Genomic DNA, 25,732 nt, shown 5'->3' with positions numbered 1-25,732 from the left:
AAATTGTGTCTTTGATTGTTACAGTACAATGCCTGTGCTCTGGATTGTAGGAGAAATGGTAGGTAGCTCTTACCTGAAGCTTGGATTCAATAACAGCAAGTTTTCTTCATCTCCTCTTCAGATTAATGGCTTTTCTTTCTCCCTGGAGTTTACCTTCCCCCTTCTCTCTTAAGTGTTTATTTATATATATATATATATATATATATATATATATATATATATATATATATTTATGCACACACAAATATATATGCCAGTGCAAATGTACACACACAAGTAGCTATAGACACAATATACATATATTTTATTCTAATATTTATATATTTTAAACAGTCTGCCAGTCACCACCCATTCTTTAACAAACTTAGTTGACTTCTAAGCCTGTGTTTAAGCAAGATGATCTCACATAATTCAATCAGACTGCCCTGATCTCTTCTGCTCCACCACGTAGTCAGGGTGGCCAAAACTGCATTCAGACTCGGGGGGGGGGGGGGGGGGGGGGGCATACGTATGTCTCCCCTCATCTTTGTGCAAAAAGCATGAAGAAGTATCAAGCACCACACCAGCACCTGCTGAGCAATTCCCTGTTTCCACCTCCTACAGAGCCCCTGTTCCTGCTAGGTCTGGATGAAGGAAGGTAACTGAGGGAGCAGATGTCATCCAGAAGGACTCTGACATGCTTGCGAGGTGGCCGATGCCAACCTCATGAAGTTCAACAATGTGAAGTGCAAGGTCCTGCCTCTTAGTCAGGACAATCCCAGGCACAGCAAAAGGCTGGGCAGAGAAGAGATTCAGGGTAGCCCTGTGGAGAAGGACCTGGGGGCATTGGCTGATGAGAAACTTAACATGAGCTGCTTCGGTGTACACTCACAGCCCAGAAACCACCCGTGTCCTGGGCTGCATCAAAAGGAGCGTGACCAGCAAGTTGGAGGAGATCCTGCCCTGCTACTCTGCTCTTGTGAGACCCCACTTGGAGTACTGTGTACAGTTCTGGGTGTCCTCAGTGTAAGAAGGACATGAAGCTGTTGGAGCAAGTCCAGAGCAGGCCACAAGGATGATCAGGGGCTGGAGCACCTCCCATATGAAGGCAAGCTGAGAAACCTGTTCAGCCTGGAGAAGGGAAGCTGTGTTGAGACCTCAGAGCAGCCTTCCAATATCTGAAGTGGGCCTACAAGGATGCTGGAGAGGCACTCTTCATCACAGACTGTAGCGATAGGGCGATAGGACAAGGGGTGATGGGTTCAAGCTGAAAGAGGGGAAGTTTAGGTTACATATAAGAAGAAGTTCTTTACTGTAAGAGTGGTGAAGCACTGGCACAGGCTGCCCAAAGAAGTGGAGAATGCTTCATCCCTGGCAGTATTCAACACCAGGCTGGACAGAGCCTAGCACGACATGGTCTAGTGTAGGGTGTCCCTGCCCACAGCAGGGGTGTTGGAACTAGATGATGTTAAGGTCCTTTCCAACCTGAACCATTCTATGATTCTATGAACAAAAGATCAATTTTTGAGGGGGAAGAAGCTTTATGTGGAAATAATTTGCACCAAAATACATGATCATACGGTTCAGCACAGAATTTACACAGTATTCAATCTCTTTTCATCCTTAAAGGACTTTTTGCCTCCCCAGCTTATGATCACATGCATTTTAAAACAGCTCTAGAATTGCTTCACATCACCAGAAATTTCCTGTAAGAAGTAGCTCTATAATACCTATTTCCCAGGCTTTCAAAAAAAAAAAAAAAAAATAGTAAAATGATGGTGTTATGACACACACAAAAACCATACTGCTACAGCCTGCAAGAGCTTAGAGACAGCATCCTTGAATTGGACTGAAAGAGAAAAATCTGATCTAACAAGTAAAACATCACTACATTCTTCCACTTAATTTTAAAGAATAAATACTGTTATCAGCTAACACACTCCTAGTAAACACAACTGTCTGCAAGACTCAGGAAAAAAAAAACACAACTTCTTAGTGAAGATATTTCAAAGCCACGGATTTCTTACATAGATCCAGACGTATGCAGTAACAAGGTCAGACATGAGATCTGCAGGGAGGAGAGACTATGTTACTGTAATTACTATTTCTTTAAGCTACGGCTGAAAGGACAGCTTCTAATTCTGCAACATGAACACCCTTCTTGGAGGCATACAGTTAGTTTACTCAAGTATAGAAGAATTTAAAAAAATAAAGCAGTCATTGGCTTCTCTCTTCCTATGAATGACAAAGGGTATTCAGTCCTAAATACGACCTCAAAATCAGCAAGGAAAAGTGCAGCGTTACACAGAGGTAGTTATAAAAAAACTTTACAAACTGTGCATATGTGTGAAAGGAGCAGCCCAACTTAAACTACAGAGTATGGGACATTTTAGTTTGTGATTAATTGTTTGTTTTTTTTTTTAAACTGGCACAGATTATTTCAAGTACAACCATATCCAAAATGCAAGATCCAACTTATGTCCAAATATGTCTACATCATCAACTAGTTGATGAAAAGAAGTCCTTATGAAACACTTTACTGTTGCATTTTGCAACAAAGATGCAGAAAAGGTAATTTCCAGTGCCCTCTGTCCCCTTCTCACCAGGGGCCAGGTATTTCCCAAGGCAGCTGCTCATAGTACCCCTTGGGTTTCTAACCCAATTCAAGGACATATCAGACTGATTATTGCCCAACTACTTATCAACTAAGACGCAAGATATAAATGCCATAGCAGAGGGTTTCCCCATTGTTTAAGATGTATGTTACTTGAAAAAGCCAGCTTTGTTCAGCTTTGCAAGATCCCTCTGAAAAAATTTAGTAAGGAAGGCAGAGGAGCCCTTTGTTTCCTAATGGTCACTGCCAGTTATCTGGGAAATATGCCAGGTAGCATCACATATGTAAGTCAGTGATGACCTTAATGACTCGGCCTGCCTCTATCTTTTGATCTTTTAAGGCTAATTCTGCTCACGCTGTCCTCTATGCAATTCAAAACCTACTCTTTTTGGAGTTAACTGTACAAACCCTGGGGCCTTTCTCACAGCCATGTAAGATTTTATTCACTTAGGGTGATGGGTGGGTGCAGCCACATTAACCATCTCCTTGTCTTTCACATAACACACTATGCAAGAAGCACCTTCCAAATACACATTCTTTAACCAGTGAAAATAGCACGCTAGCTACCAGAGAAGACTACTAACTGTGCAGTGCCCATTGCCTACACTACTAACTGCACTGAGCTTTGTGAGGCTATCATCAGCCCTCCTACCACGATGAAATAAAGTTCCTCAGGTAATGCTTCAGCTTCATCCACCTGCAGCAGGGATTAGAAGAGCACAGTAGGAAACATGACACCATTGTGAATTTCAGACACTGCTTCTCTGTAAAAGGCAAGACTAACCCTGCTAAACCGAGAAGAAACCTCCCGGCTGCCCACACCATGCTGTGGTGCATGGTGCCGCAGGGAGCCAGGCAGAGCCGTGATCTCCAAAGGAGCCGCTGCTTTCCTCACTGGCTCTTGGCTCCCCCTCCTCAGCATGCTGATCACTGCAACCGCACTGAGGGACACTACGCCAAGCACAGCCAACATCAGGCCACTGCTACAGAGGGATAGGAGAAAGGACTGCAGCCTGACAAAGGCTTCCCAAGGCAACTATTCCTAAACACACATTTGCAGTTTGTGTACTGCAGCTGGGAGCTGCATCCAAAACTGCCACAGAGCTGAGCAGCTGCTAAAAATCATGCATGCTACACGAGCTACTGCTGTTTCCTAGCCTATGCAGGGCAGTAAGGATACATTGCAGTAAAACCAGTTCACAGGTGATATGCAAGTGGCACAGCCAACATACAGGCCCCCGGGGCCTGTAGTCTGTTCCTACCAGAGCATCATGCTAGCACAGCAGAGGCTTTGCACCTACACTGTGCACACTCCAGCAGCTTAACTTTGACTACATCAATTGTGGACCCTGATCAGAGCATTCCTTCCCTCACCCCCCCCCCCCACAAACACATCACTTAAGCCATCCAAAAAGTCAAATGCTGCTACAGACCGTTACATCTCCTTTCAGACCAGCAAGGTTTCGGTTTGCAGGTGAAATAAAGCTTTGAGCATCCTCCAAAATAAATCTAGTTTACCTGAACCAAAAAGACTCTACAACAGGAAGCCACATGCAGTAAACGGGGATGACTAAAGAATTTACAAAACCCTTCCACTCCCCTGAACCAAATACTCATGTAGATGGGAACAGGAACAAAGCAAATCAAGAGTCAGGCTTTTTTCCCCCTCACACTCACACTATTACATGACATGGATATTCAGCATCCTCTGCCACATGCTACTTTTAAAACCATGATTTTCTAACTTTTCTTCAAAGAAAGTTTAAGGAAAACAGCTGCAGACCCTGAGCAATCACATAACAGTTACCACATCCCCTAGAATTAAGGAACAGCCATTCTGTAACAGATGAAACGGCCTCAACCTTGGTCTCCTCTTTGTTTAATTTGTCTCCACCTTTTCTTTCTAAAATGTAGCTTATTAGCTTTACAGTTATGTGTCAGAACTCTTGATTTGGTTAAACAAACTACCTCCTTTTTCACTCCTCAACTTGAAAATAACAAACTTCCTCTGCTGATGAGGCATCGGTGGGACTCCTGAAGTGCCTGGGTATTTTGTGTTCAGCAAGTATTCTGACTTGAAAATAAAAAAAAAAAAAAAAAAACACAGATTTTTCTCCTAATACTTCTCTACCAAAAAAAGTAGACTAGGCTACTCAGAAGCAGTTTTAGAGAATGGAAGAGACCTGAAGGGCTTGTACTAGTAGCTTAAATTCACCTGCTAAAGCTGTTATTTCCAGCCACACACCCCTCTTCTCTGATCATCATCTCTGGACAGGAACACCACTTTTTGTTTACAAGACCAAGCTCCTGAAGAGTCGCCATTTCCAGGCTAAAAGCTGTAAAAATAAATTAGCAAAGGACCCTGCCTTAGAAATGCAGCACTAGCTGTCTAATTTTAACCTGCCAGAATAAAGTGACAGGAATTTTATCTAACTGTTCAGTAAAAGCAAACTGATTGCCTAACAATTTACCTACAATATATATTGTAGTGGATGATGCATAACAGTTTCAGCATGGACTAATTCCATGATAAAAGATGAACACAGACACTTTGTTTCTCCTGCATTCAATCAAACCCCACACTTGGAACAATGTAAGAATGAATTGCCCAATAAAACTGAAGAGAAGGTAAATAATGTCTTAATTCACAAACAATTACAGGTTGGGCTCCCCCCCACACTGTAAAAAGTGCTTGCCAGCATGTATTCTACCTACAGGTCTACTTCAAGGTCACTGTCAGTCTGGTTATATTAAATATTTACTAACTCTTCAACCTTCTTAAATAGTAAGATATTTTAACGGGTTAACATCTGTGGTTCCAGAGTAAATTTAGAAAGTACACAGAAGTATATTCTTAAAAGGCTGCAAATATACATATGTGTGTACAAATACTTATCTATACAGGCATATCCCTATATCACAAAAGAAAACTCCTCCTTTTGTTTTGTCCACTCCATTTTATAAGAAGAAAGTACCTACTTTGAGGACAGATAATTTTTTACCCTGGCTACAGAGAGAATCATACCCAGTATTAACAGAGTGACCAAATTTATCAGGTAACACAGACGTTTTTCTTCTCACTCAACAAAACATTGTTTTGGAAAACAAAGAGCTGAAATTCAATCCAACCTACAAAGTTTTGCTGAAGAGAACAAGGTTGTATTTTGTTTAGACAGCACAAGGCTATCTTTAGTCTGTTTTCTTAGGATATCTGTGCAGCCTGACACTTTCTAAACATAGTCGCATTAACACACACATAGGAATAACATGTTTACAAGCAATACTGTTATGGTCACCTCTGATGGCACCTTGTGTGTATTGGGATATAAGCCACTTGCATGTTCAGAGTGCGACGCAAGTGCCTGGTCCCACTCAGCTCAGCATTTCAAGTTGAGAAGAGATGAGGGAATTGGCTCAGTGCTCCACATGATGCAGCCTGAATCAGAGAATTGTATGATGTGTGCTGAACTGGTGATAAAAGGTACTGCTAATTCAAGGCTACCAACAGTGCAAAGAAAAAAAAAACCAACAAAAAAAACCACCCCCACACAAGAATACAAAGAAAAAAACCCCACAAAAAACAACAAACAAAAAACATTCACCCCCAAAAAAAAAAAAAAATCCCAAACAAAATAAAATCAAACCACCAAAAACCCCAACCTTCTGTGACCAATTTTCAAGCCAAAACAGATAAAAAGCAGGCCTGGCAGTTCCCATACAAAAAGCAAAGGGTGAACAAGGCATTTTTAGAGGCAAATTGTTGAGCACTGCAGGTCTATCTATCTATCACCCAGCCCCTTTAATAATCCTCAAGATTTGTGTATGTGTACATAAACAGAAGTGTGACATGGTTTCTGTGAAATTTTGTTCTGCCTGTCACCCACCACTGTGCTGCTGTACAGAGACATTCTTGCATATCAGGTATCAAAGATCACATGGTATATTGAAGTAATCAAACTTAATTATTAATCTGCATCCAGAATTTCTGGAATCAATCCAGTCACTATCACTATTTCAATCTGAAGTTTGGTACCTGATGCCAGTAAGTGCGCAGTAAAACTCAAGTACAGAAGTGGTGCCATTTGTGCCAACTCACATAATCTCCATTTCCTGGCCTATACAGTTTCTTCCTGCTTATGTACACCTAGTTTAAAAGACATTTTTACATATCAAACCAAGGGAAGCAAACTCTGTATAAAAACACTAATAGCAACAAATTAGATAGTATTACATATCTGCAGGCTACTTTAAGCCTAAGCAGTATTCATCTGTTCTCCCTTCTTCCCATTTGAACCCACACTTGGTTAGAAGCTACAGATGTAATTTTTAAGACAGCATGCACTTGTTTTCCTCTACTGTATCATTAAGCACCTTACTTATGAGCAAAATACCTCCTGCAACCACAAAAAGATCACATGGTGATCTTTTTGATGACATTCGTTATGATGAGTTTGTGTCTGATAGCTCCCTTCACCACCACCCCAAGATCCCTCCAGTGACTTCAAGGGGCTATTTCACCAAGCAACAGTAAGAAAAACTAGATCCCATTTGAAATTCACTGTTTAAAAACTGCCACTCATCATATGAGGTTAATCAGATACCACAGAAATTACTGTAAAGCTCAGCAAACCTTACTTCTGGCAGAGGGCTGGCTGGTTTGGTTAGGATTCCTCCCACATAAACAACATTGGGTAGCGTAGGCCTTGGAAACTCCAGTGCTACATCAGTGCAAAGCATCCACAGGCTGGATCCATGAACCAAGTCATACATGGAGCGCTCTGGCAGAACCTTGTATTTCTGCATTATCCTTTCATATTTTGGCAGAACCAGAAAACTGACTCCAAATCTTGAAATAAGATAAACAACAGTATTTTTAATCCTCTCAAACAGGTTCATGTGATCTGTAAGTAGCGAGTTAAATTCTGGGACGTAAGACAGGGGAGCTGGAGCACCCACTTCTGCTGGATACCAGAGGCCAGTGGAAAAAACAGCATATTTAACTCCTAAAAGATGAGCTATAACAAATCCACACATCTCATTGGGATCTACCAGGAGCAGGTCAAATTTTTCCTGTTTCAGAGCATGCATGAGGTTTTGGTTGCCAACAATCATGTCGCAGTTCTTGGAATAGTGGTCCAGGATGTCAAAGAGTTCAAGGGCTGTCAGTCTGCCAGAGAAGATACTCCTCATCTTGGACTGGAGAAAATCATCTGAGGTGCTGCTGTTAAAGATCCCTGGATAGCGCTGAAGTCTATAGTGATTAGATGGAGGAATCTCTCTGCCCTCAGAGAGGAGAAACACTGTCTGGTGACCTTGGTCATGCAAGGCTGAGGCCAGAGTCTTGAAAATATAAAGATGGCTTTCAAACATAATTGGCGGCACAACAACAATTTTGGCAGCCCTTGCTATCCCAACAGCGCTCCACAGGAGAACGAAAGCTGGAGCATACGGCTTCATAGCTGAAATGAGAAATCAAAGCATTACATCAACAGAAAACAGGTCTGTTTGCTACCTGGGAATTTCAAACAAGTTATTATGTGGCTGTCCCATAAAAGCTAATCACATTTCCACATTTCAAAGTGGTCATGGGGAGCAACAGAGCCATTGTGCTTCAGAACGCAATTGGTAGTTCTCAGTTTCCAGCAAGATCTGTGTTTTCCCCTCCTCTCCCTTTCCGTCTGGCATTAATGGTAAAGAAGAGACTTCTTCCAGCACAGATGGTACCTGTATTACAAGGCAGGAAAAGCAACTGAGACAATGAAGTTGGTACTCTCCATGGTGACACTACATGCAACGCTTCAGGATAATATATGCCATCCAACAGCTATAAGGTTTTTAAGGCAGTTCTCAAAGTTAGATCCTGCTACATTCGGGATATATTTAAAAGCACAAGTGCATTACTGTTTCAATTTATTAAGCAATTAAGAAAGTTGCTAAGTTCACCAATCCAAAGGCTGAAATCCTGTATTCACATACAGAGCCAAAGGATGTACTGGCGATTTTCAGTGCATAGGATATAAGATGACTCTCTTAGAAAAACAATTCAGTCTTGCTCCCTTAACTGGAACTTCTAATACATCCATTCTGATTTTTTAGTATTTTGGAGTACCACACTTCACACTAGTGTTAACATGGTTATGACCGTTTCTATCACAAGATCTTGTCTGGTAGTCACCCTCAGCTTTTGAGCTGTGGGTAACTCCTTCAAGCTGCAACTCTCAACTCTAAGAGTAACATTTTTCCCTGTTTTGTTTTCACAGAAGCCAATGGCAACAGAAAAACACAAATTCATGGAATATTTTTCTTTAGTATCAACACTTATCAGACACATGGGGTAAAAAGTCAGTCTGGCAGGAAGATGTTACTTTCAGCTTTCAATAACTACACTTTGTGTATGAGAACAAGTGAAATACCAGGAGTTAGAACTACATACATGAACATCACAACTTCTACTGAAGCACTTTTAGAAGTATTTACTTACATCAGTACTCTAGCACAAACTCTAATCTACGCTGTAAACCTCACTGCCATCCTAAATATACACGGTTCCTGACAGTAGCAGGCTGCCACAGAAAGGGAACATACTTCCCCCCCCACTCCTGTGTTTTAGTGAGTAAAGCCTGTAAAATGCTGTATGCACCAGATGAAAGTGCATTAGAAGCATGAGGAAGGGGTGGCAAAGAGCTCCTCAGTCACTTTAACACTCCTAGGACAGATAAACAAGCAGAAGACAAATGAAACAATCTGCTCTTTCCTCATACCGAAACAATCCATGTGGAAACCCTAGTATGTTGCACTGTCCTTTTTAAGTAAGCACAACAAAAACGGGCAACACTGCTACTCAGTGCTTGTTAACCCTCCTTCATCAGATTGCTCAGGAGTTTATTTTTTTTAATGTTATGTGGGTTACCAGCTCACGGACAGAGCATCTCATATTTTTACTGTTAATACGTAATACTGAGCTTTCTGAAAGATGCTCCAGCTTCTGGAAGTGGTTTGACTTGGAAACACTTATACTTGCGTTTGGTGCATGCTTAAAGCTGAAACATCACCACAAGATATGTTGACTATTTAAAACAAGTTTCCCACGTGGAAAGTTTCTTTACTGAATTTGAAGCCTGCTTCACACTTGCCTCCAGAAGCATTAGCCACTGCCTAGGAGATTACCAACCATCATATAGAGAACACTATCAATTTTAAATTGATTATCACAGTCAGCAGTGTGTACAGACACATATGTACACAGAAAAAAGTTCATTTAGGCAGATGCACCTGTTTTGGTGGGTTTTGGTTTTTTACTTTCCCAAGACAAAGCCCACAGCATGAAGATACACAAGAAAACCTCCCGGTACCCATGGGTAAGTAGTGAGGAACTGAAACACAGAATGTATTGAGATCTCCACACCACCGCCACATTCACAGGCTGACATAGCATTCTGGGAAGTACTCGGAGGTTTCACTGTTTCTAGGCACAAAGCTCTATTTTACAGAGATAACACTTCAAGAAAAGAGGGAGGTAATTACTTGCTTCAAATATCACCAGATATTTGAGATATTCTCTATACTGCACCATTGCCATTGACATCAGGAGAGATATATTTCGGGTTTTTTAAGTTGCTTCAATTATGGTGTTGGAGCTTACCCTAAAACATCTCATCCTTGGCAAACAGTAGTAAATTAAAACTAAACAGCAATCTTATTCACTCTCCAGTGAAGTTGAAAAAAGCAGTCTTACTACATGAGAAACAGCCTACCTCCCAGCATGAAGGCCTGACCTGCCGTAGAGCTTAAGGTATTAAAAACTGACTTTTTAGTTTCAGCCTTGGATTTCACTGGAGGCTTTCTTTAAAACCACAGCATCCCACAGAGCTCAGCTGCCCTTCCAAGAGCTCCTGTTTGAAGGATGTGCCAGCACTGAACCCCGCTCACCATCCCACTTCATTCCCTCCCATACAACTCGCAGGCTTCAAGCCACAGCAAAGGGCTGTGCAAGTGCAGAAGTACACGGGCTTGGCAGGACGTTCAATGTAAATCCTAACAAGCCGTGCTCAGCTGTCTTCAACAGGGCCCCAGTGGAGGGTATCACTCAAAAGAGAAGTGTGGTCTTAAAATAATTAAGTAATGGTTCACCAGTGAAATATCCAAGAAAAATGATTCATCAAACCTGGAAAAAAAACCTTACTGATTACATTCCCCATGCTATAAGCATTCTCACGGTATTAAGTTACTGCTCTTGTCAACAATAGCAGTATTACAAAACCATGACTGGAGGTGTAGGATTGGGAAACTCGGAAACATTAACTGTTTCTACTAGCAGCATAAATCAAAGGTACCAGGAGCTTAAGGGCTAGTCATGATCCAGCAGGTTGCCAGATGCAGGCATGCTGTACTTGATTCTCCTGACCCAACACAGGCCTGGAGCACAGCACAGGAAGATACAGTCCTCAGCCCTAAGGCATTATTTTGCACAGCCAGGGTTATTCACATACCACCAAGAGCCATGGGAACTACAGCTGTACTGCCATGTAATTATGACACTACTGCTCTACTGTTTTCTATCCCCTCCCTCCCAAAGCAGCAACATTTTAAGTGGGAATAGCATCAGAAATTTTACTTTTTATGAAGGTGGTATCAAGCATTACCCAACATGAAAATCTGTCACTAAAGCTACAAGCAATTTACCAAACATTAGTTTTTCTCCTACTCCTAGCTATCAGCATCAAGAGATGACCCATTATGCTGCCCCAAGAGTGTGTAGCTTGCATTATCTTCAGAACTGATTAAAAAAAAAAAAAAAGTCTCAAAAACATATTATTCAACTTCCCTTTTCAATGCAAGCATCTTAAACAGAGACAGGAAAATGTATGTACAGGACCTGACAAGCCACAGAGATATTAAACACATAGTGCGTTTAGAGAAATGCCAATTAAGTGACATTTTTACTCGAAAAATAGCATTGGCCTTATACTGAACTTTTGGCAGAAACCTCCAGCCTCATCACTTCATCCCCTGACCCAACAGAAGCAGGGAGCTTGGAAGGTTTGTGTTTAGCAGGAATGAGGGCAATATGCAACAGCACTTTGCAAGCCAAATAATCTCAAGTGTAATTCCCACTGGGAGTGGGGAAGAGGTAGGTGCTTAGTGCCATCAGCAGGGTGACAACATTCAACAATGCAAACTCAGCCTAAGGCTCCATCCCAGACACTCCTTCACTCCAAGGGTCCTCAGCAGTGAGGTCTTCCAGCACATCAGATATTTCCACCAAGACAGGGATTGCTGCAGAGGCCTGCCTGTTTCAGTGGGAATTTGTGATTCAGCTTATCTCCAAAAGCAATAAGCAGTGCCTAGGCAGAGGGAGCTATACAGGGGTCAGGAGAACTGAGGTGGTGCTCAGCTGTAAGTCAGATAATCACAACCAGAGCACAGGGACTCTTCCCATTAACTTCCAGTCATATTACAGCAATGAACTCCCAGAATCACTCGCCAAAATAAATAAAAGGTATTAACATGCAATGCAACTGCTTCCTGTTTCTGAATACCAGGAGCATGAAAAATTGTCAAGCATCCTGACAGAAAAGAGGAAAGAAAACCCAAAGCCAGAGAATGGTGCATTTCTCCAAGATAGCTGACAGCATAAAACAGTTTCTTACCTCTATTTTAAGTCCTTCTATTTAGGATTTAATGGAGATTAAGACAGATTATTTTAGTGTCTGACCTGGTATACAACATTTTTTTATAAGACAGGGTGAAAAAAGAAATCCAGATTTTCCAAAGTTTATTAAAAATCCAAAACCAAAGACAACCCACCAGCACCCGACAAAAATATCACCAATTTGAAGCCATTACTACTTTCAACCAAAGCCCTAAGGAATGGTATGGAGGGACAAAAAGTGATGCAGACTGACTTTATATGAGTGAAACCAACTGCCAAGTGTAAAGAGCTCACGTACTGGAGTACAGCAAGAAAGAGTTAAATATTAAAGAAATACCAAGAGGTTAAACATTAAACCTATTCCAACAGCTTCTCCTAAAGTTAATGACCTACATGTGAGTTTTACTCAAATGAAAGAAATTCCAAGTTTGAAAGTGCGTTACAGAAAACCAAGCACACCCACAGCACACGGCTGGAGGGATTTTTTTTTTAGCTGACCAGGACAGTTCTAAAATCCTGATTTTATTTTTTAATTTTAAAGAAGTATTTTTCCATTCACCCAGAAAGACTAAGCAGGATCTAGAACCAGAAGTTTGACTATACAGAAATTGGTGACTTCCAGAGGAAAATATGATGCAAAGGATCCTCCCCTCATTCACAAAGCCTGATATTTGAAAATTGGGCAATGTGGGAAGAAACTGAATGAGATTAATAGAAATTATATATAAACTTCTTAATATTTAATTATTACAATACTAATAGTACAGTAATATTTCAATCTTAAAAATAGTTTTAAAATCATTCTAATTTATACTTTACGTAATGGTCAACTACAGTACTAGAATACATACTGAAGACTACATTTACTGCCAATCCTTACTAATCGGCTAATCACCCTGTAATTAAAATTTACAGGCATATTTCGGGGTTTCTTTTGTACTTTATGCCACTGGCTGCCTACCTACTATTTTTGGTTCTCACAGAAATAATAACTTTCAAGCCAGCCGTACCATTGTCAGTGTTTTCCTCTACTGTAGCAAGATCTAGAAGCAAAAGCTCTTATGCACCTCCATACACAGCACATCTTGAATTCAAACTGCACAAATGTTTATCACTACTCAAAAAAAAGTAAACAGCTCTTATGCACTTACACATAACAATACAAAGAGTCCTTTTTATTCAGTAGCAACACAACACTCCTGACTTCTAAAACAGCAAATGAAGTTTCACAGAGAACAAGTCCAGTGATGCTATTAGCTTTTTTCAGATTCTTTCCTTCCTTCCAGCCTTCCTTAAGATTTGCTACTGCTGGTTGAGTTTACCTGGGCAGCTTGGTCAGAAGACCACGACCTCTGCCTAGAAAGGTGCCCTTCATACTGAACAGCAACCTGTACTGACAGCAAAAGAGCAATCTTTCTAGCTGCTGCTCACTCTCACCTTACACAAGGAGCTCAAATTACTTATTACAGTTTAACAGATATCAGTACACATTAAAAAGAGCAGGCTTACCAACTAGACTTCTACCTCTGCAAACCCAAGAGTGGATGCTAGCTAACACCAAATGTTCAAACAGAAAGATGTATCACATGAGTACAATTATTCAAAAAGGGGGAAAATTTGAGATTTGTGCACATTTCAGCAAATCCAGCCTACCCGACTTCGGGTAACATGCAGATTTATTACTTAACCTTGCTCACAGTATTAGCCTCTCTTTATTGTCCGTTCATTACACTGACTCGGAGAAAACTCCAGGAACAAACTCGCCAACAGAGTTTCAAGTTGACAAGCAGGTATTCTTTATTGCGGCTCCGGGAGACACGGGGGATAGCTCCTAACGTGTGTCCCCGAATTGCTATACAGGTCATCCTTATATGGTCACTGAGTATATTACATAATTTTCCAAAAAGTTTCCGGCATGCGTACAAAAATGTGGTGGTCTTTAAGGGTCGTTTACTTTTCCCAGCAAGCTTAATTAATATTACAGACATTGCAATCATCCTGGCCTTCCACTTATCAGTTAGTTTAACTGCTCTCATCCTGGACATCTGCTAGTCCGGGATACTCCCCAGTAGATGCTTACACTAGCTTAATGAGTTTATTAACACCTCAAGCATAGCAATCATCCTGTCCTTTTACTTATCAGTTAGTTTATCTGTGCCCACCCTGGACATCTGCTAGTCCCAGATAGGGGACCTGGGGATGGGGAGTCCTTCTATTCTGCTTTTCTCACACCTTTTGTACTGAGGTCCTGAGGTCCTGAAACTATGTCAGCTACCTTCAAGCACCGCAGTTATTTTCCATTACAAGCCATCAAACTTAACATTACTTAGAACTGATTACATTTTGCACTTTTGTGCCTCCTTGTTTCAACACAAAACTCAGTATTTTAGAAGGGAGAAGGCAAACCCTGCTTTTAAGAGCTTCAAACTCTCCAGCATTTCATGTGATCTGAGTCAACTGCAATAAAGGGCAAAAAAAAAAACAGAAAACTGAGGGGGTGTGGAGGGGAGAAAGGAGAAGGAAGGAGAGAGAGGTGTATTTTACCATCAATGAAACTGTAAATACAAGTTGCAAATCTGATGCAGTTTCCGCATAGGGAGAGTGAATCTCCACCAGTTACATACCACACTGCCCACGGCAGGCTCCAGGCCAGGCTGCTGCAGTCATCTCCTTCTCCAAGTCCAACTCCAAAACAGTAATCCCAGCTACTCCTATCTTTGTGCGAGGTCAAAATCCAGAACCATAAGTAGTGCAGAGTCACCTCAACAGCCAATCCTACTTTACCATGCCCAAAAGCAGCATTTACCACTGGTAAACATATATAGCACATTTATTTAATTTAAGATAGTACGTATTGTAGCCCTAAGAGACATAGAATCATAGAATAGGTCGGGTTGGAAAGGACCTTAAGACCACTTAGACCACCGCCAGGGATTGGAGCATTCACAGCTCCCCTGGGCAACCATTCCAGTGCCTCACCACCCTTACAGTAAAGAATTTCTTCCTTATATCCAATCTAAACTTCCCCTGTTTAAATTTTAACCCATTACCCCTTGTCCTATCACTACAGTCCCTAACGAATAGTCCATCCCCAGCATCCCTACAACACCCCTTCAGACACTGGTTAAAAGCTTGATCAGAAAATGCTAAGTTGTGACTGAAAGACAACTGGTTACTGAGAGCACTAACAACTCCCTCTGAAGAGCACATAAGCAGCTGCTGGCTGTGGTTTACTACTGCTTTTAATAAAAAAAGGAAGCACTGATGAGAAGAAAGAAAAGAGCACAGATTTCTGATTGTTACCTGATGGGTTACCTGATTTACTGAAGCTCCACTTCCACCCTGCATATTCAAAATCCATTAAATTGTTTTACATGCAAATCTGTTTGCTTTAGCTGTTATTAAACAGTTTTACAGATAAATCATGGTACCCAGCCTTCACTGGCCTGTAAACATTTCAGTTAAACAAATACAGAACCAAGCCCTACAATGCTAGTTGCATGATAGTTTGCCCTGTAAGCAAAGTATTTTATCAAGCCTAAGATAGCAAGGAATGACTAACAAAGAGCACTTACAGCTAAGTATAAAGCTAAAAGAGGAAGAAAATATTCCAAGACAAATAAAAGGTCCTCTAACACTAGTTACAGGGAGACTGAGTTCTTAAAAAAAAAAAAAAAAAAAACAGCTAAGATTTGGTTTGGGTGCATGCATCAGCCACATGCAAGCAGCTGATATTAAAGACAAAAATATATATGTACACACAAGCATGAATGCACTGCATTGATTCAAAACTGGGGAAAGGTGAACAGAGAAAAGGTCTTTCCTTCTATCTGTGACATCCTCCGAGATATCTCCTGAAACAGTATCCAGCCACATCAGTTTGGGTTTTTTTTTGCCAAGCACGAGAGTAAGGAATGCTACTACCCATGTGAGGAAATGCACTGACCAAATTATGTGTAACAGCAAGTCTCAGAAGATGATCAAATTACGATAGACACGGGAAGATTTTAATTAGTGGCTTAACTAAAACCATGTTCTTCAAGCTGGAAGTACAACTTGACTCCTAAACCCTTTAATCTGGCAACTGTAAAATATGTTCTTAACTTACAGTACCACTTACTGTACTGTGCATATTCTGTAGGTAACGGGAAATATTACTCCATAATCCTTTAGGAGTATTAAAGTAAATCAGGGCATAAACTGACTTCAGGCAGCAAACTGCAGTTTAAGATTAGGAAGCAATTGCTACTAAGAAACCCTTGTGCTGTAAAGCAGAGGAGAGCATCAGAAATGTGTGAACGTACAGAGCCTTGTAGCGGCAAACCATTATATTATCTAGGAAGAGTCTCTGATAGCAGGTATTGCACAACCTTTGGATTTATCTAAGTTTTTTCTATCACACATCTTGTTACTAATTCTGAGGTAGTGCATGCTGTAATTGTTGTGCTGCAATGTTTTAGGTAAGTGGTAAGATTTGGCTTCTAATCACAGGCTCTCATTTCATTCGAATGAATAAATTAACAAATTAGTAGAAATGATTAGTCACATGTGTGTAAGCAAGGGCTGATTTTGCATTTATTTTGTACAGTTTCTTGAACTACATCATTCTATTCAATGACTAAAAAATTTCAGTGAGTACAAGAACATCCCATCTACAGAAAAGAGAGCAAGATTTACCCGTATCGCCATGTCATCTGTGAGAGTTATTCTGTGTCAGTTATTCAAACATAAAAGAGTTAAGAGAGAATCAAAAGGATATGCAATTTATTAAACCCCTTCTAGTAAAAACCTCTTATGTGTATAACAGGTTTTATCACACACTGATGGATTTTACCTAAGCCTTTGTACTTGAGAGTTGCAGAAAACTGATTTTCAAAGTCCTCATTCAAAAGGTAGCAAGGTAGACAGAGAAGGTACTTATCTTTCAAAGTACAGGTTTTACAGTTAGTACACAACATATATTCAATAGACAAGCTAGCAATTAGATCTTTAAGAGGTTACATGGGAACAGAACTCTTGTGCAAGGGATAATGTCCTATTAAGATGAATTTATAGCAAATGACCAAGTTGTAACATCCTCTGTGACACTTTGCCCCTGGCTTACTGAAAGAACAGCTTTAAATGAGTCCTCAGAAGTTTCAGATTGTTTCCCATAAGTATGAAAAGATTGATCATATCTAGAAAGATTAAAGATCTACAAAAGTTATCTGTATTAGTCTATGAATAGATTCTGAAGTTATAACATTAATACATTCAACCTTTTAAACAAAGGTCACTTATAAGCCATAGCAAGGTCCATATACTTTGAGATTATAGTAATGCAGTACTAACAGCATCAGTCAAGAAGAGATTTACCTGAGAATAAAGGATTAAAGTCTAATTAAATGTTTTCATAATGTGAAGTATGCTATAACAGGGCCAAGGTACATCCCCCTTCACAGGACTTGCATGTCTAGATACTTTATGCACTAGCACTAAGCAAACATTATTCAGTTGAAAATTCAATAAATACTTCACTGAACAACACTATTATACCAGTATCCATTTTCAAAACTCAGTCCAACTAACTGCATGAAACTGAATTTCAGAAAGATTTTACAACCTATGAAACACTGAGGTTCACAGGCCTACCAGATAGGCACGTGAAAACAATTCAAAATGCCTCAAGAATATGTTTTCGTAACGCAAACCAAGAGAGCAGGAAGAGCAAGTTCTCTTCTATCCTGCTGTGCATTAGGCAATTTAAACAGGGTATTTTAAAATCCTTATAATCTATAAATCTTTTACTTTACGTAGCTAAGCATTTGCAAATACTGTATCCACCTGTCAATGTTTTGTTAAAACTGAGAGCTACTGCAAAATCTTCTGTGAGGCTTAGCAAAAAGCGCTGCATGAAGAAAAAAAACTATCCTTTCTGCTACTGGCCTAGGTCCAAAGCAGTACAGCGAGACTAGAGCAGGCTCCTAGCCCTAGCACCTCTGCAGCTGCACTGCATCCCCAGAACCAGGAGGGATGAAGAGAGAGATACATCAGCAGGGCAGCTCGAATTGGGCTGTGCTTACTGCTTCAGGCCTTGCACCATAGCAAAGTTCACCATGTATACACATGGTGCTGCGACTGAGCTGATATGCTGTCCTGGACCTCAGGAGGCACAGTGCAGCAGCCTAAGAAACAAAAAGCCTTCTCCAAAACCTGTGTGGCCTTCAACCAAATGCAACTTGACTCAGTGTGCAAGCAACACATGTTCCTCTGCATTGGCGCTATTATGCAATTTCTTCCTTGCTGCCCATGGTTATTCCACCCCCAGCACCTTGGAAAAATAAATGCTGAGTACATATAGTGAAAAAGCCATCTATTTGAAAGCAAGACACATATATTCCTTGTGGGGAGACTTGTCTACTTCATCCAAAACACTGCGAATTTTTTTTCTGACTAATTATGCATCCTCTTCACAGCTACTGTGGTTTCAGAGAAGATGCAGTATTTTGCACCAACATACAAGCCCCTTGAGAGTCCCCTCAACTTCTGGAGACCTTTCCTCCAAGTACCAAGAGCTAAAAGCACTGTTTCTCAACCTGCTGCCGCCATGCTGCACCAGAAAGAAAGCAACCAGAAATAATGTGGCATCAAGGGGTCAGGGTATTAACATAGAGAAGGCCATAAGCCTACACCACGTTCCCTAGAGACACCAACATTATTTAACATGTCATTCACTGGCTCACAAACTGCAGCACTACTCTTGCTGTCTGACACTGCACTGCGCAGAAGAGCCCAGTAACAACATGTTTCATGCTGCAGGGTCAGGAACAACAGAAGTTAAGTGCAGAAAGAAGAACTTTACCTGCAGAGAGCTGGGGGCATGAGTACCACAGCAACTGATGGAGACAAAGATGTCTCCACTGAGGGATCAAAGCTGTCCAGGAATCCTCCTCTTTCAAAGTGGCATCAAAAAACAGGTTGAAATACTGGCTATAGAATCAAGGAGGAAAAAAGGAAAAAAAAAAAAAACACCAACCTGACTCTGCCTGATTTTAAACCAATTTTTAAACATCACTGACAGATTCTCCTTTGATAAAATGACTCCAAAGAAGGGGCTGGAAGAGCTTTGTTGTAGTCTTAATTTGCTGGTGTAACAAATACGGCATAATAGTTCTATGCTACCATCACACAAGCATGAATTTTGCCTTATGAACAAGCCTCAGGATCTTAAATGACATGAGTTTTAAGCTTAAACACATTTTACTGGGATTTTATTTGAACTTTAGTAATTGTTTGGAGGGATGCTTCATTTTCCACTACTAGCTTCAGCTTGGTACAAGCTCTCCCTGGTCACACCATCACATGACACCTACAAGCACTGAATGAATTTCTTTGTTTGGTTTCTGACTTCATCTTATAGCAAATAACTACAAGCCACACAAACAGAATCACAAGGGAAACTATAAGAGGTTTGCTTCTGTAATGGGGAACACAACTTTATTTAAAGTTAAAATACTTGATTTAATAGTGTTTTGCTCTTATTCAGCTCAATTACAATAACTGAATTGCTCAAGACCGTATGCAGCAGCAACACTCACCAACAACATTCAGCTTCTTCAGCCTGGTTTTGAAATTTACAGGTACATTATTTTTAAAGCTAATTATTGTCTTTGGCTTTCAGATGTGTTTCATAGCATCTGCTTCAAACTCTACCTCCTAGAAGAATTCAATTGTTAGATTAAGGGTAAGACTAATGTATGTAGCAACTTTACCATGTAGTTTATTCTTCAGGCACTGATTTTAAGAGCAAAACCACATAAGAGTCAGAGGGGACAGAAATCAACTCACAAACCTTCTAGAAGTTGCAGACTGCTCTCCAGTAAGGCGTAAGAAAGATGGGGCTTGCAGTACCTGTATAAAGATTTTTAAATACACAGAAACTTCCTGCCAGTTTCCACAATCAGTAGTTGACTACAACTGGATTACAACTTCAGAAAGGGTCTAAAGATAGGTCTGGAGATTTTCAAAGACAATCTGAGACTCAGGTACTATCTGTTAATTTACAAATATTAAAAGAGAGACAAATCAGGAGTTGCAGAGGGTCAAGATAAAGATGATTCACAGCTCAAGATCACGATTCATGGAGGATGATCTGGGTGTAGTATCAAAACAAATCCACAATAAACCACCCAGATGCACATCAAACACTGGTTCTACATGTGCACACTGTGTCTGTTCCTACCCACCGAAACTGCACATCCTAAGAAATGAGAAGATCTTCCCCCACTTCTGGAAAGCAACTAAAACTTTTTGAACACTATCACTACATAATAACAAATATCTGATGGGGTTTTATAACAGAAACGCGGTCTCTCAACTACAGCCCTGCTATAGGCTAACAAGTTATTTCACTAGTGAACAGTTTAATGCAAGATTGCCTGTTTAATAACAACTGTAGTCTGACATTAATTTGAAGTACTCTAATCTTCTTGAGTATACTTTCACGAAAATAAGCTGATAATAAACAAAAAAAATTACCAAAGTATCACAAAGCAGATTACTTAAAAGATTCATCACTATGAATAGTTAAAGAAATATTGCAGCTTTAAGTTACACTCTTAAAACAGACATGCTGTACACAAGATTCTCAGCTCCTGAAAGAAAAATTTGCAGCCATCAACTGCTATCCTTGGGTGGGTTTCCATGAAAGTCTTCACAAGATTTACCCCAAGAGCTCACATTTACAAACTTCCAAGCCCCACAAGCAATGGATGGCCCAATCATTAGAATGACCTATCTAGTCATGTGACAAAAACACACCTGAAATTTTCCAGTTTAGCATTCTGGGAATAAAAACATGCAAACAAAGCTTCCCACAAGCATTTCATGCTCCATTTCTTGTGAGAGACTTCTGTGCCCAGAGACCAAACACCATACATACCAAAACACACCTCTCGAAGTTCAGCTTCTTTGAACCCAGGAACAGAACATAACATTCTTCCACAGACCAGCAAGACTTAATCAAGGGTCTAAGTCGAAAACATATCTTTCTCCATATTTACAGTACACTGGCATACAAGTTTTATTTAGACTACCATGACAATCTTCTCCAAGCTCAATCAGGTGTAAGAGGCTTAGTGGAAGAGAACCCTAGAAGAAAGCAGAAGAGATTGAGATCTTTTTTTCCTGCAAGGTATGAAGCAGCAGCAAGATTCCCATGGCCTGTAGCTCACTTCAAGGAGTATCAGCACAGCAGGCTTCCTGTATGAAAACCTGACCCACCTCATACACCACAAAAGCATTTGCAGCCAACACAACCTACGGCTTACAAACAATAAACACCTTTTCAGCTAGTGGCCTGAGGACCATCAGGAACAGATGCAAGCCAGACTTGGCAACCAGGCAGCAACCTGATCAAAACAAGTTTTTAAAAAAAGTATTTGTTTCCAGTTTAGCCAATCCACCTTGTCAGATCTTCACATAAAAGCCAAATTCCCTGGTTATCAGTGTGCCATTACTGGAAGCAATGGTAATAGCAGCTCAAAAAGTTTTGACTGGCACTATAAAAATCTTTTCCCTTGGAAGAGCTGTGTGGCTCTAGAAGAGGTTACCGGAGAGGATGGGGAACCTCTGTTCAGGACTTTGATGGAAAGGAGCCACAGATAACCTGCTCTTATGTTGCCAAGAATTCTGTATTGAGCAGAAATTTGTACAAGACCTTCCAGAGACCCTTCAAGCCAACATTTCTGAGTCAGTTAACCCATTCATTCTGACACGGGCAACCTCTGCAGAGGCAGCGCTGCCTGCAGCACATGCTCTTTCCTGAGTACTGCCAATGCCAGACCTCATCTGCAAAGCTCATCACTGGCAGCAACCTTCTAGTCAAGAATGCTGCAGTCAACATACTGCTACCGAAGTCCAAGCTTAACATCTAGCACATCCATGCTATTAAAAAAAAAAAAAAGTACTTTTCAGCACTTGTTTGCATTATGATAAATTGGCAGAACTGGCTGCCCAAGCAAACTTACAAAATAAACATCTAACTATTCACGTACAGTGTCTACATTCTCTAACTACTAACTACTCCATTTTAAAAGCACAAAAGCACTGCATCTTATCTGAAACAAATACGCAGGAAACTACTATGACAGCTTCCTAACAGCTATTAAAGTGAGAAGGGAGAAACCAAGTTAAGTGCTCACTTGAAAAAAAATAATTTATTACTGAATAACCAAGAGTAGGAGAAGCTTTATGTATTTGGCACAATAACTCTGATTCCTACATATATTTCACATTTCATCTTAAATAAAAATATTTAATCATAGAAACATATCATAGAATATTAGAATGGTCTGGGTTGGAAAGGACCTTAAGACCACCTAGTTCCAACCCCCTGCTATGGGCAAGGACACCTCACACTATACCATGTCACCCAAGGCTATGTCCAACCTGGCCTTAATCACTGCCAGGGATGAAGCATTTACTGTTTTTTTGGGCAACCTATGCCAGTGCCTCACCATCCTCACAGTAAAGAACTTCCTTCTTATATCTAACCTGAACTTCCCCTGTTTCAGTTTAAACCCATCACCCTTTGTCCTATCACTACAGTCCTTGATGAAGAACCTCTCTCTGGCATCCCTGTAGGCCCCCTTCAGATACTGGAAGGTTGTAGAGGACTCAGTAGAGGCTGAGGTCTCCATACAGCTTCTCTTCTCTAGGCTAAACAGCCCAAATTTTCTCAGTCTATCTTCATATGAGAGGTGCTCCAGCCCCTGATCATCCTCATGGCTTCCTCTGGACTTGCTCCAACAGCTCTATGTCCTTCTTACGTTGAGGACACCAGAACTGCAGCGAGTACTCAGTGGGGTCTCACGAGAGCAGAGTAGTGGGGCAGGATCACCTCCTTCAACCTGCTGGGACAAGAGAGAACATTTTCCACGAAACAAAACAAATTAATGTTAACTAAATCTGCATTCTCAAACTGTTCATGGTCAGGTGTAGCCAAGAGGAGATGTACAACTGCATTCAGATGAGTAGATTTCCCCCTCCAAGCACTGCATGTTGCAGAAAGCACATCCCAGTATGCTGCCGAGTTTGTCAGCTGCAGTGGGCCCCTCAGCTGTACTTCCCGCTTCATCTCAAAGCTGCACGTGTACATGCCATTTAAATTATTCTAATGTTTAGAGCAATATTCTGGCCAGGAGTCTGTTCCTAAGATAGGTTTCATTCAGAGAGATGTGCTTCTTTGTTCCCATTAATAGTGTATTCTAGAAAATACACAACTTTGCTCTGAATCAGGAAGCTTCTCATTTTAAATGTGAAACTGGGAGGACAACAATGATGTCCTGAGAAGAAAATTAAGCATATGTATGTAACAATATGCGAGTACCTGCCATGGGTTTTTTAATGGTAGTACTTCACTTCTGTTCAAAGTTATTACAATTCCTTTTTTAATCCTTTATTTTATGAATTGATGCGCTTGCCATTATATTATAAAGCTTTATTCATTTGACTTATATCAAGTAACTTACAAAGGAGGTGGAGGGGGGCTCAGAGACAAATCAAGTTTACTGTATGTAACTGCATATGAATAAAAAATCTTCAACTGAAACCCTGTCATATTTTAATGTTTGAAGTTTGTAGGACAGCTACACACTCAATTCTTATGTGTAAGAAATACATAACTTATTAGAGACTGGTGTTGATGCATGCATGGAAAAATTTCTATAATGGAATAGAGTCTTAATTAACTCAGTCCTCCGCCTTTTATGTTCACACTACTGTGTTCTGGGAACCTCACTGCAAGAAAGACATTTTGGTGCCAGAGAAGGTCCAGAGAAGGGCAATGAAGCTGAGAATGAGTCTGGAGCACAAGTCTGATGAGGAATGGCTGAGGGAACTGGGAGGGTTTAGTCTGGAGAAGAAAAGGCTCAGGGGGGGACCTTACTGCACTCTATAACTACCTGAAAGGAGGTTGTCATGAGGTGGGGGTCAGTCTCTTCTTCCAAGTAACAAGCAACAGGACAAGAGAAAACAGCCACAAGCTGCACCAGGGGAGGTTTAGGCTGGATATTAGGAACAATTTTTTCCCCAAGAGCGTAATCAGGCATTGGAACGGGCTGCCCACAACAGCGGTGGAGTCACCATCCCTGGAAGTGTTCACAGACTGTGTAGATGAGGCTCCCAGTGATGTGGTTTAGTGATGGCCCTAGCAGTGCGGGGGAAAAGCTCGACTTGATAACCTTTTCCAATCTAGTTGATTCTATGATTCTATTACTCTACCAGCTCCTCTTAAATACACAGAGGGAACCTTCATAATTTTCTGTTTTTAAAAAGGAAATTGTTTCACCAGAGCGTAACGGCTCATTTTCAACTCAGTTCAGAATCTGACCCAAGACTGTCCATTAACTCTCCCTTCAGCAATTAAAATGATGACTACTCATGTCACTTATTTTCCATGAAGCTAAACCATCAATTCAAAGGAGTAAACAACAGCACAGAGCAAGGAAGAATGCTATACCTGCTGTCTTATACAAAATTATGGTCATGACAATTGTGCTACTTCAGAGAAGGAAATCACATTATAACTTCTAAATTATAAAGTTCAGAGTTGCAAAAAGTAGTTATCTGTATTGTCTTCCAACATCCTTAAATCATATGTGTTACCTACAGTTTATAAAAATGAAAAATTTGGTGGTATTTTTTCCATTTACCATCACTACTTCTCAAAAACCCAAATTGTAGCTGCAATGACTGCCAACAAACTATAACAGCTAGTAGCCATCTGCCAAGCTGAAGTTGTCACACCAGAGTATAAAACCAGCCCACTGCCCCATTACCACTTCCTTCGCAAGTCAGCTGCCCTCCACTCGCAGGTAAGGAGAGGACTCTCACAAAGCCCAGGTGACACTACCCTGCACAGAACAAGGATATACAGATTCTCTGACACCCTCTCCTCAAGCCCTGATTAGTTACAGAGGTTTCTCCACCCAGATCCTGCTTCCAAAAAAATCCACTGCTTAGAGCACTCTAAGAATATAAAATAAGAATATAAAAAAAGTTTACAAAGTACTCTACCATGACTCTCACCAATATACTTAAGACATACATGACTAAAGAAGTACATCATTTTCTTTTCTTGCTTCTGGCAAAGAGCTGCTGTTGATGGCAAATCTAGTGCAAAAGTCAAAAACAAAAGCATTTCAGGCCAAGTACACATTTCCTCGTATTTCAACGTTTTCACAACGGCACAAAAGCCACCTGAAAGAGTCTAAGACTTCAGGATGAACTGATTAGTAGTTTTGGAAGAGCAGCCACTGCAGTGGTGTTCAGCCTAGACTGATGACTGAAACAAAAGAACAAAAACAAGAAAGTGTGAAGTAAAGGTTAATTGTACACTATGTTGTGTTGGTGCTATAAAACTAGCTCAGTTAAATTATGTAAGTGACCTTGTGTTAGAACTGCTTGGAGAAGTAGGCAGCTTCGGATGGGAGACTCAACCAAGACGA

General features: G+C 40.6%; 1 protein-coding gene across 2 annotated transcripts in view; it reads right to left on the bottom strand.

Annotated features, from left to right (window-relative positions):
• The window catches only part of UGT8 (UDP glycosyltransferase 8), a 45,461-nt gene that overhangs the window by 17,888 nt on the left and 1,841 nt on the right, over window positions 1–25,732 (bottom strand). The window contains exons 2-3 of one of the 2 annotated variants that reach the window (XM_062620886.1): window positions 19,087–19,214; window positions 7,229–8,052 (exon numbers count right to left, since the gene is read on the bottom strand). In XM_062620886.1, coding sequence (XP_062476870.1) covers window positions 7,229–8,050 — 822 coding nt within the window. In that variant the 5' untranslated portion in view covers window positions 8,051–8,052; window positions 19,087–19,214. The remainder of the gene's footprint in view (window positions 1–7,228; window positions 8,053–19,086; window positions 19,215–25,732) is intronic. The other variant, XM_062620885.1, reaches the window with a different exon arrangement.

The sequence above is a fragment of the Pezoporus occidentalis genome, unplaced genomic scaffold, assembly GCF_034315485.1.
Source record: "Pezoporus occidentalis ecotype Australia unplaced genomic scaffold, CSIRO_AGI_Poc_V1 ctg224, whole genome shotgun sequence".
Classification (NCBI taxonomy): Eukaryota; Metazoa; Chordata; class Aves; order Psittaciformes; family Psittacidae; genus Pezoporus; species Pezoporus occidentalis.
Note: the sequence above shows the minus strand (reverse complement) of the source record. Positions and strands in the feature narration are given on the sequence as shown.